The sequence below is a fragment of the Pezoporus wallicus genome, unplaced genomic scaffold (assembly GCF_028554395.1).
Source record: "Pezoporus wallicus isolate ANWC-B61680 ecotype Strahan unplaced genomic scaffold, APGP_CSIRO_Pwel_v1 scaffold_2696, whole genome shotgun sequence".
Lineage (NCBI taxonomy): Eukaryota > Metazoa > Chordata > Aves > Psittaciformes > Psittacidae > Pezoporus > Pezoporus wallicus.
The window spans coordinates 424845-437500 of record NW_026637439.1 but is presented as its reverse complement, the minus strand read 5'-3'; the positions used below and the strand labels follow the sequence as shown (position 1 = coordinate 437500).

The window sequence follows — 12656 nt, the reverse complement described above, 5'->3', positions numbered from 1 at the left end:
GTGTCTGTCCAAGTTCTCTTTAAGGAAGATTACTAAAAAACACACTCTTTTTTACAGAAGAGGAAACAACTACCCCTAAAATGGAGATTTAAATACCTAACTTAGAACCAGTAGCAGAGCTGACAGTATCTATTAACACAGTGTGCCTTACAATGTGTAGAACTTTCTGATGATAAATGTTTGGTTTATTTGCAGAGCCATTACAGTATGCAGGATATTGTGTAGCTGAAATAAGGCTAACGATAGGGTTTCAGATGGGTACCAGGTGACAGATTGTTTAAAATTACAAAGATTTTTTTAAGGAACTGTCTATTGTAGAATAAAAGCTTATTGCACATATACAAATATGTATGTGTAATATACAAGTTATGTATGTACATATGTCATATGCAAGTATAATTGGGATAGGAAGTAATCTACATTGATTCCTTTTATTTTGGATTCTTTCAGTTAAAGTTATTAAGCTTGTGTTTCTTATGACACTATAGAATGTCTACTAAAGTTATGCCTGTAGTGGTTTGTATGGTTGTAGGTTTTTTTTCATCTATAAATGACTTGTGTACTTGCAATGCAACAGATTTTAAAACAAGAAAAAACAGCGACCACCACTGCACCCCCAAAAAAAACCCTTAAACAAACAAACAAAAAACCCCAAATCCTGTTTCTAGATAGATAAAGGGTCAAGGAAGAAGAGGGGAACAAATTATGATGTGGATATTTTTTGTGCAGAATTCTGTTGAAATTTTCAGGTGGTGAGTAAGGGGTAGTATTACTGCATTATGAAATTCCACTTCCATTTTGAAAGCAAGTTACTGATTTAATTCAGTATCTCCCCAGGCTACATATTCAGTAGAAATGCCTTCATGACATTTAGACAAACAGTCTAATACAGGAAATGTTTTCAAATCAAAACTTGATAGCATTAAACATCAGCATCCCAATCTTACAAATGATAAATGGAACATTAAATTGGATCATTTTGATTACGGAGAAAAGCTCAGTGGAAAATTTTCACAGAAAATTGTCTCATACTTCAGGTGTCATGTGTTCCTGTTTTGAAAGTAGAATGTTTCAAGTTCTGCTTCTGAAATGTACAATTACTACAGAACTAGAAATAGGTAGATAAATATGGATGCAATTCTTAAGTATTAAAATATGAGAAATATGGGCAAAAAATCAAGTTAAATTAAGTTCTAACCAAGGCTAGAACATGTGGGCCTTTCCTGTTTGGTAAGAGTAAGGAAAATTGAATATCAATCAGTTTTAAAAGTGTGCATAGAGCGACATGAGAATATCAAACTATAATGTGAAAACACAAGTAATGACAAACATTGTGCTTTTTTTTTTTTTTTAGCTAAGAAAATAATTAAAAATGATGGGTTTAGTGATTGTAAGTTGCCTTCAGTTTCAATGGCATGCACACTTCAGGATGCAAATTGACATAAAAGCTGCATTTAATCCTATCTTTCCCTGATCTTCTTTGCTGTTCTCATTCAAAAAAAAAATCATGTGTCTCATAGGTTGATTAAAATTAACTTTTTTGGAACCTAAAAATAGCAAACCAAGTAATACTATCTGGATTTAAATCAAGTAACCTTGATCAAACAATTAACTAATCCTCTATTCTGCTGATATCTGCTGATACTAATGCTGGAGCTAGTTCCAGTAGTTGAAATTACAGCCACTGATTTAGTGTCTTTATTAGTAGTAATTAAGTTGTCTTTCCCTAGTACTCTTCTCAAAGCCAGTACTTGGCTGACTTGTAGAAACTGGTCTTATCGATACCTACAGTACATGCTCTGTATGCTGCTTAAAGGTTCTTTGTAAGGCTGAAGGCCCTTTCTGATGGTGTGACTCCATGAGCATTGAGATGAGTTCAGGTGCATGTTGTCACAGCCTAACTTATGTCATCTGTTGTGGAGCCATAGCTTAAGGCTATTTTAGCAAAAACTTTTTTGATTGATGTAAGCCCTAATAAAAGCAGGGAAGGTTCCTACTGTTGCAATATCAGTACATGCTCTTTGGAATTTTTCTCAAGATACTACTGCAGTGATGCTTTTATAGCAGCTTCACTTCATAAAAGGTTCTTGTCACCCCAGTACCATTCAGCCCATCCTCAGCACTAGAAATTCTAATAGGGTACTTAACTGTGACAAATTAAGAATTGATTTGCTCTAGTGTGCTAACATGACCATGAAGCTCTCTCTACTAGGCCTTTATTTATCCTGTTTTCATTTGTATAATATATTTTTTGCTTCTTGAATGTAATTGTGTCCATTTTGGCTGTTAAGTCCTCCTTAAACAATCTTACATGGGCTGATCTGATGCTTATTCTTGTTTGGGAAGGATTTTCTTTGGCATGCTCTCAGGTTTGCAGTAGCTATCAATGTTTAGTTTGGTCTTGAATTAACTGATCAGAAATTACTTTGTAATTCCCAAGATCCGGGAGCATGTTTTGGTTCAGATCTAGCATTACGTGATCCAGTGTTTTACCTAATGAACGTAAGCAATAAAGTGGAAGATGCAACAGCAAAATTGAAGTAACAATTGCATTCGACACCATCCCGCATGACATTCTTGTCTCTAAATTGGAGCAACATCAATTTGATGGATGGACCACTCAGTGGATAAAGAACTGGCTGCATGGCCGCACGCAGAGAGTTGTAGTCAATGGCTCAATGTCCGCCTGGAGACCAGTAACAAGTGATTGGTGTTGGGACCGATCTTGTTCAACATCTTTGTTGCTGACATGGACAGTGGGATTGAGTGCGCCCTCAGCAAGTTTGCCGATGACACCAAGCTGTGTGGTTCAGTTGATACCCTGGAGGGAAGGAATGCCATCCAGAGGGACCTCAACACGCTTGTGAGGTGGGCTGATGCCAACCTCATGAAGTTTAACCATGCCAAGTGCAAGGTCCTACACCTGCGTCAGAGCAATCCCAGGCACAGCTACAGGTTGGGCAGAGAAGAGATTCAGAGCAGCCCTGTGGAGAAGGACTTGGGGGTGTTGGTTGATGAGAAACTTAACATGAGCCGGCTGAAGTGTGCTCTCACAGCCCAGATAGCCAGCCTTATCCTGGGCTGCATCAAAAGGAGTGTGACCACTAGATCGAAGGAGGTGATCCTGGCAGTGTTCAAGACCAAGTTGGAGGAGGCCTTGGGTGATATGGTTTAGTGTGAGGTGTCCCTGCCCATGGCAGGGGGGTTGGAACTTGATGATCTTAAGGTCCTTTCCAACCCTAACTATTCTATGATTCTGTGATTCTAACAAGCAATAATAAAGTTGGATAATGGGTTGCAGTGTGAAAATTACTGTAAGGCATCAGACTAGACTTCACCTTAATATTCCCTTCTGACCTCCAGAAGTATTTACATTGCTCTCAACATTTAATTTTGCTTGTTAGCAAAAAAAAAAGCATTCCATTCTGAAGTATGGGTCCATTATTAGGATTCAAAGATGGACTCTAGTCCTTTGAAAGAGAGGCCATAAACAAAATGGCTATGATTGAAATTATGGAACTGTCATTTTGTGTATAACCCCCAAATCAGCATCAAGGTAAATGGAGAAATATTCAAAGGAACACAAGATTAAGGCTACTATGTAATTTCAGAATTTTATTTTACATTGTTTTGTATGAAAACTAGTATGGGAAGTAATGTACTTAATGGCATGAAATGTAGTAATCAGGAGAAAAATATTCTGGGGTCACAGTTTTTGAACCTAAAAGGGCTTTTTCTTTTCAGTTACACATTATAACTTTTTTCAGTGTTACTACTAAGAAGGATGTCTGTCATTTGTCTAATAATGAAGGTGTAGTGGTGTTATTTAGTATTGAATATGAAAGAGGAAACACCAGCTGACTGGAACAATATAGGACACTTGCGAAACTGTCAGAACCTGGATGATATTGAGAAGGTCTGGCAAGTGCTGATCTAATAGCTGATGATAACAGTGTTTTCTTTGCAGACATTTCATATTGTTTATTTTGGCTACCTGTGATGTGAGGACACTTCTGAGATAGATTGCTTTCTTCTCTGTACTACTGCCTTTGTTAGCACTTATCCAATCTACAAGGCATCTTAGCTATTTCTGTTACGTATTTGAAATTAAGTACCAGGATATAGCTTTCTAAGGATATTCAATATGGGTAAATCTACACAGAATCTTTAAGAAAACTTTCAATTTAAATTATCCTCATAAGCATCATTATGCATCACAGCTAAACTTAGCATTTCCTAGATGCAGTTTTTTGCAGTGGTTAAAAATCTTTATTTAGTAAAACTGTTCATTACCTTATAGGTCTGCAACTTTCAGAATTGTGTTATCAATAGTGTAACTTATTACTATAATATAACCAGATTAACACAATCACTTGATTTAATTGCAGATTGGCAAAAGAAAAAGTTATGTATGAAAATGAAGTAAAACAGCAAGAAGAAAAGATTAAAAAAATGAAAGCTGAAGCATCTGATGATTATGGAATTAAGAAGCAGGTAAAATATCCTAAAACTTGTTTTATAAAATCCTTCTTTGCTTTCATTTAACAATAGTCATCCTCAAATAAAATAATCTACCTTTTTCCAGACTCCTGTTATATAAGTACTACACTAAAATTGTGTCAATTATAAAAGTCATAGTAAGCATTTGTAGAGCTTCCTGTACTCCAGAGCTATTAAACTATAAGGAGACCTTATGGATTATGTAGTACTTGGTTTCAGGATGGCTGTCACTCACTAACAGTGTGTATGAGGCCATATATACATGGTCTGGCATTTAGGTAAACTAAGTGCTTGCTTGCTGGTAAATCCAGGTGTTACAATGAAGTGAGGCTGTTTGATAATTAATACGAACATGAAACATTTCAACTCCTGAGCGAGTATACTAGTGTCCCTTTTGTTAAATCATGGACCTAAAAGAGAGAGCAATGGGTATGCAACTGCTCCTACCAGATGTTAGAGTTTGTAGTGAAGTTTCCAACTAGCAAGGTGTATGCTATAGTTTAATCTGTTCAAGAGTACATTTTGATGTCACTGTTACAATATGACTAAACAACTAAATTGTTCTTGGAAGTTTTCAAAGGATAGTGTCTGCAGATGGTTGTTATATAGCCTTTTGGCAGGAGAAAGAGTGGCAAGTTTCCTTCTAACTGGGAAAATGCTTGGGTTTGGGAGATTCGTGTTTATTCTTTACTGAAGAGTGACACGTGCTTAACTGTGGCCTTTATATTCTTTCAACTAAATCTTTTGACTATGATTGGGTCTTTTTCCAAGCATTTCCCAGTTGTTTTCTCTTAAGTCTTCAGAGAACCTGAAACTGTAAATTAAGATTATTTTAACTTTTTTACTATTATACATTATAAAATGTAACCTACTGTTCTCCAATCTTCATTTTTAAATGGTGGAAAAGTAGGTTTCAGTATACTCAAATATAAAAATAAAAAAGAGAGGAGAAAGACCTTTTAAAACAAGCTAAACCAACTTTTTTTAATAAGTTCAGATTTCAGTTCATGTGTGTATGACTAGCCTTGCTTTTGTTATGCTGTAGGAAAGAAATGCAAATAAAGAATTTGTATACAAATAAGAATTGTATTTATAGGGCTGAGCTGTTCTTCTGCCTCACCATGGTCTGAGACACCAAGATCCTACTGAACAGTAGCCTTTCTGAAAATCCGCTGGTGCTAACAAGAACTAATGAATGCAATTCTCATTTTTAGTGTCCCACATTTATCAGATTATTTGACTGCACCGTGGTATTTCCGCAGTGACCTGCAAGATATCATCAAACTCAAAACCAGCAGAGGCTGTGAACTTCTTCTGTGAAATGAAATGTTGCACAGTACCTGAAGGTATTCTCAGAGACCAATGACAAAAGCCTTCACAGAGAACAGTCTCGATTCATTCAGAAATTGCCTGATTCACTTTGAAAGCAATCAGTTTCCTCAATGACACCTTCAGTTCTTCTTCTTTTAGTGCACTTTTCATTCTGGAAGTTGGTAATATTTCAGGTTATGAAGAATTTGTAGGCTCAGAAAGAATGCACACTCTTTTTATAGAATCAAAGAAAATTACATATTAACAGGAGAGCTTGATCAGAACCGTGTTTTGGATAGAGTTAATACTTTGAGATGTTCTTCAGGAAAAAAAAAAATCTGTGGTTACACATTTTAAGAATTGCTTTTAGTTAATAATTCCTAATCTGAATAACTATGTATTTAAAAATATGGTTGTAGTCTTTCTTTCAATAATGAAAAAATGAGGTATCGGCTAAATCAGGTATGTACATACTTATCAATCCAGGGTTAAAGGAGAGATGCTTACCTTTTAATGTAATAATATTTTTATTTAGCTTACTAATTACAACTCTGCAGTAGAATATATGGTTTAACAGTACACAAGTGACTATGGAAAACTGTACTTTAAAATTAGTATTGCTGTCCCTACAGCATATGTAGATTTTAGGTTGTGTTTGGCCTGTACTGAGGGATCAGTCCCTTTGTAGAACAAGAGTTGAGTTTGACTAAGTATTTTTCTCATAACTCCTTATGCAGTGGGGCAGCTTGTTTCTGTGAATTCCAGTGGCCTCCAGCAGAGGTAGTGACCAGCTGGGGTATAGTTGGAAGTTGTTAACACTGTACAGAAAGACTTACTTAACAAGGACCAGATTCAACATCAGAGAAACATAAAGGACAGTTTATCACAGTGCTGGTATTCACTGACCAAGATTATTACTTGAAGAACCTATTGGAGGGCATGAGAAGACTGTTACGGTAACCCAGGATAGTTCTCTTCCTCACATCTGAATATGCAGAGTCCCAGGCCTGTGTTATCTCATTGTTATGGTAAACCAGGGTATGTTGCTTCCCCCCCCATCTGCTCCCACCTTTGTACAGGCAGCAGCATGATGGTGGGTTGGAATTTGGACAGTGGCACCTGCCATACCTCAGCAAGTTCACTGAAGAGCAAAACAGGCCATTGTATGTGTATGACAGGTTAATCAGTGCATGTTTTACTGTTCACCCCCAAGCAGGGCTCTGCTGCATTCCCCATTTTGATTAGCATCAGCGTCCTGTGGCTCCCACCGTGGTAACACTATGCTTTCAATAAAGCCAGACCTTTTAAGTCAGTCAATGTTGTGCCATATACCTGAGGGGTCAGCACTTGCTATTCACCTATAACACCCCTATATTGCTATTGTCCTGGGCACAGGTTGTATGTGCACTGCTTGCAAGTTGCAATTCATGTACTTCAGCTGAGTCTGAGCTGGGTGAGAGCTACTTGTGGTAGGTTGTATATCAGAGTGAAAGAATCTCTAGCATTTTGAGGCAAGGAAGCCCTTTTGTTTCCATCACAGCTTATGTGGAAAAAAAAAAAAACAAAAAACAACCAGCAACAAATCAACAACAACCTGAACATCACTCTGCTATTGTCTGGTTTTTATTTATTAAGGCAGATGAGAAATTTAGAACTTAATTTGAACCAAAATGGTAGAAAAAGACCATAAAAATTGAAGAGCAGTATTTGGGTAAAAGTAGGCTATGAAATAAAAACTTTCCTATCTCAAAATCACACTTATATTCAACTAGAAGACTTGTAGGAAAAAGGTTTATTAAGTACTTTAATAAAATACTAAATTGAAAATAATTTTATTAAAAAGTATTCTATACAAAATTTTATCAAGTTTGAAAAAATTAGGAAAAAATATTGAGACTTGATATATTCCACCAGGTGTAATTCTGCATATACTTCTGTGGAGGGTCACGAAGAGCCCTGACTGGTAGCAGTAAGTAGTGCAATTTTATCTCTGTGTGGAGTTTTCATAATGAAGACTTAGTTTCTTCACAGTTGTAATGATTATCAGTGTATGAAGACTTTACCTGTAATAGAAACTTTTCTCACTGTAATCACTTAAGAATGCAGACTAATGATAGGAACCAGTAGTTTTATGTATTTCTGTGGTTGTTGAGGTGTTTCATACATAAATAAACATCCTTTCCCAGCTAATGCTTTTAGGCTACTGAATGTGAGAAAAGCCGGAAGTACTAACTCCTCGTTTCCTTTCAGTGGCATTGTAGATTCACTGTTAACTGCCAGAATTTTTACTGATAATTTTTTACTTTTTTAAAGTTATCCTACAGTTCCAAATTACTCCTTGAGGATGTCATCTCCTAGTGAATTAAGTATCCAATGGATCTAACATAATTTGGTATCTGCATGACAAAGTGTACACAGGAGTACATAAAGTACATCTTGCTAACACACAGGTTTTTACAAGTATCAGTGAAAACAGCAGTAGTTCTCTTGCTTTGTTGAGTGAAAGGTAGAGTGTCTCCTGAAACAGTTAAATACATTTGAAACCAATGTGTGTTGTTTTGGAAAATTACTGTAGAAGATGATAATTTGTTGCTAATTTTATACTGGAGACGTGCTCTCTGAAAGAAACACAGTAATGTTCTGTAAAATTTTCAATTTAAAATGTCTATATATTCTCTGTCTCAGAGAAATATTCCAGTTCAGTTGGCTTTTTACGTTTTTCCTTCTTTCTGCCCCCACCTGACTGGTACAAACAAAGGTTCATTCCTCTCACCAATCAAGTACAATAAGGTTAGATGAAACGTACAGTTTCACTTTCAGTCTGGTTATTTTCATATTTTTTAAAGAGATAGTTTTTGTTTTAATAATCTGAACTTCAGCTCTATTTGGTTAGGTAAAGAGGCAGTTGAAATGCTTATGAAGAGTCTAATGCTCCCATGTATCTATTTAGACAGCATCCTTAACAAGTAAGGTTTGCTTCCTTTAAAGCTAGCAACTTGGAAGTTTTTGTACTAAGTACAGAATTCTATTCCTAACATATATCTGGTATTAAAAATGCCTTCAAATGTTGGTTCTATTGCCTCATGTATCATCTGAAAGAGACTAGATGATGGTAGATCATTACTGTGAACTTTTTTCCCCTTGTTTTCTAAAGGCTGTTTTCCTTTTTATCTAGGCAGGTGTAAGTATATTTTGGTTTCCAGACTTCATGCCTTTTATATCCTAAAGCAATCTGCTGTAGAAGAAACAAGATTAGTCCTCACCTAAGAAGAGCTGCAGAGAAAACTCTTTTGAAATACTGAGGCATTACATCTAGAGGGTTGTCTCCCACTTGTGTGGGTATTCCTTATAGAACACATTTTTACTACATAAAGCAGAAGGCATCATCTCAAGCAGTTTACCGTACACCTCGTTCTATGGAAGTTAAAAACCTTTATTTACTCCTTAACTGCTGAAAGTGTAATATGCAGAGTTGCTAGTCTTACTTTTAATAGTCCAACAATGAATGGGTAAAAGAAAAGTGATAATACAAACAAGACCTAGAACTTTGTGTGGGTTTTTTTGTTTTTTTTTTTTAACATTTGTCACCCATCTTTGCATCATCAGACAGGTTTTACCCTAGATCCTCTGAAAGAAAACTGGAAACGAAGTTTTTAAACCCTTTCTCTTAAAAAGTACTTGAACTAAGAACTTAAATATATGATACTTAAAAAATACGGTGATAATGTCTTACTACAGAGGGCCTTCCTATATGCATTAATACTGAAAGGAGAATACAACATAGTAATGACAGAATGAAGTAAGTCATTTAAAGGGAACGCCTTCTGTTGCAGGTTGTCCTGGATGCAGAGGAGCTTTCATATTTAAATATCTAACAGATTTTTATTTCTAAATAGATTTAATATTACTGAACAACTCTGCACACCTTTTCTTCTTAGTGGTTTGATTTCGGATCCAGAAATGTTCCATGAAATAAATATGCCCTTGTTTAACTCCGTAGTTGTTTTCTTTAGGAGGAGGCAGGATTTTCAGATTCAGTGGGGTGCCAGTTTAGTAATTTTGCTCAAAGTGCATGGTGAGAATAATCTTTCTCCTAAAATGAAGCACAAGGATAAGTAATAACTTTTTATGCATGATAAGCATCAAAAATATGAGCCTGCTGGTCTTTGCTTTTCATTTTTCTTTACCTTTGTCTTTCAGTCAGAGCCTCCTGCAGTGTGCACACAATGTGATCAATAACTCAATAACTTTTTTCATGCAGTAATTATCTCTATGTGGTATTATCTGAACACTGTTTTTCTTTATTACCCAAAAGAGGTAGGAGATATTTATATAACCAGCTGATCCCATTTTGGATGAAGCTGCTTCATGACAGCAGGAGAAAGTTTGTTTTAAATAGCCTTTTTAACAAATGCTGTACAGAAAGCTTACCAGGCAATACTTTTTTTTTTTCAAGAGAAAAATATTCTAAATAATTTTTCACACTTAATACTTTAATTAAGCACAAAGTATATGGAAGTGTCCTATGAATTAACAGAGTTTTAAGCAATTATGCTGAGTGTCTTTTAATAAAAAAGCCTGTTCCAGAAATAGGTACAACTGCTCTGAATTCCTAGATGATGACTAGATTGATTTTTCAGAGTAAAGGCTTACCTTAAAAAATAAATGTTCTTATCTGGAATACATTCTTATCTCATTGGCTTCTGATTTTCATAGATTGAGCTCTTACAAGAGTCGCAGATGATGATTCCAGACTGCCAGCGCAGATTAGAAGCCGCACATGCAGATCTTACTCAGCTACTAGTAAGTATGGCACCATAACCCACTGATCAAGAAATGCTGCTCTTCCTTGATGAACTCGGATAAATATGCTTGTCTGCAGTGCAACTGCAGCAAATTAGGACTGACAAATTACTTTTTATAGGTCCCAAGACTAGTATCCTATAACATACCAATATTTCATTTTAGATAACTGTCTTTGGAGACTTGGTCTTCAGTCTGTAAAACCTGTGTGTGTTAGAATTTTAGAAGCTGTCTTTAATGGAATGTACACTCAACATACTCTTATATATTGAACTGCTAGAATGGACTCTGAATTTCTGTATTAGTTACATAATCAGAAAAAAGAGTTCGCCTACTTTAGGTAGTTTTCTAAATAGTGTAGATGTACATAACATGCTTCTAGTGAACCGAAACATTCAGAATACTTTTATTGCGCTATGAATAAGAAACAAGACATCAAAGTCCTTGCCAAGTACTGCTTTACATTTTGCTAGTGATGTGAGCACTAGTGCCACATTTTTAAGATACAATACCTTCAGGAATAAAGAGTTTCTTATACAAATAGTATCACTAAAATTATACTAAGTTTAGACATCATGATGCTTATTTTAAAAAGCTGCCTTCTCATCAGGAAATCAGCTACGAATGTAAATGCTACTGTGAGGCTAAAAATACATACCCTAAATTAAGCCCCACACACATTTGATGGCTGAAATGCAAGTCCCTTCTCAAAGGAAAACTTAAGGTGTCTTATCCTCAGGTAGTATGCCTGTACTAGTTATTGAACTAGTTACTTAAGGGTTAACTGGTCTGGATTTCAGCATCATGCAGAAGTGGTGCTATTGATCCATACAGTGTGTGCTGTACAAACTTAAAACAGGGAATGGAGTAGTTACGGTTAAGAATTTAAAAGTCCTCAAGAACTGCTTTCTGTGCTTACCTACCTTCAATGGTTTTATTAAAATCAACTTTCTAGTGGTATATTTTCACCGTCTTTTCACTGATCTCTATTTGGAAATTGAGCTAATGCCTGCCACCTCTCTGGGTGGTACGATTATCCAACAAATTCCTCATCCACCAAACAGTTCATCCATCAAATCCATACCTCTCCGATTTAAAGAGAAGGATGTTGTGGGAAGCATGTCAAAGGCTTTACAGAAGTCCACATAGACGACATCGGTAGCTTTTGCCTTATCCACTGATGTAGTCACTCCATCACAGAAGGCCACTAGGTTGGTCAGGCAGGAACTGCCCTTGATGAAGCCATGCTGGCTGTCTTTAATCACCTTCCACTTCTCCATGTGCCTTAGTGTGGCTTCTAGGAGGATTTGTTTCATGGTGTCCGCGGGCACAGAGGTGAGGCTGAGAGGTTGCTAGTTCCCAGGTTCCTTCTTTTCTACCCTTTTAAAAATGGGTGCAATGTTTCCTATTTTCCAGTCTCCAGGACTTCACCGGGCTGCCAGGACTTTTCAAATGTCAGGGAGACTGGCGTGACAACTACATCAGCCAGTTCCCTTGGGACTCTAGGATGCATCTGGTCAGGTCCCATAGACTTATGTAGGTTTGGATTCTTCAGGTGGTCAAGAACCTGACCTTCACTTACAGTGGGAGTGGCTTTGCTCCCCCAATCCCTGTCTTGTGGTCTGTCCACTTGAGAGGTGAGGGAAGAGAGGCTGCCAGTGAAGACTGAAACAAAAAAGTTGTTGAGTGCTTCAGCCTTCTCCCAGCCTGTTTTTACCTTCCCCCCCCCCCTTACCTTGTTAAATTTAATATGTCAGTTATTTTCAAAGTACTCAGTAATTTTGCTTTTGATTCCAGGAAAAAGAAAAAGAATTGGAAGAAGCCGAAGAGTATAAAGAAGCACTTTCCATACTGGAATCAGTGAAGCTGGAAGCCTAGAAAGTTTTTCAATACTCTCTCTTTATATGCATTAGCACTGAGTCCATTCCACACTTTTGTTTGACTATGGCTCTATTACTATTGTTGACTTGCTAAGGTTCCCTTTATGCAAACTGGCCTTTCTCTAACTGCAAGATGCATCAAATAAAGGATGTTCTGAAACA

The 12656-nt window shown here is 36.6% G+C and overlaps 1 protein-coding gene across 1 annotated transcript in view; it reads left to right on the top strand.

Moving 5' to 3' along the window:
* TBCA (tubulin folding cofactor A) overlaps positions 1–12656 on the top strand; it is a 28370-nt gene extending 15714 nt beyond the window's left edge. Inside the window, 3 exon segments of the mRNA XM_057405512.1 lie at positions 4389–4494; positions 10528–10614; positions 12412–12656. Coding sequence (XP_057261495.1) covers positions 4389–4494; positions 10528–10614; positions 12412–12492 — 274 coding nt within the window. The 3' untranslated portion in view covers positions 12493–12656.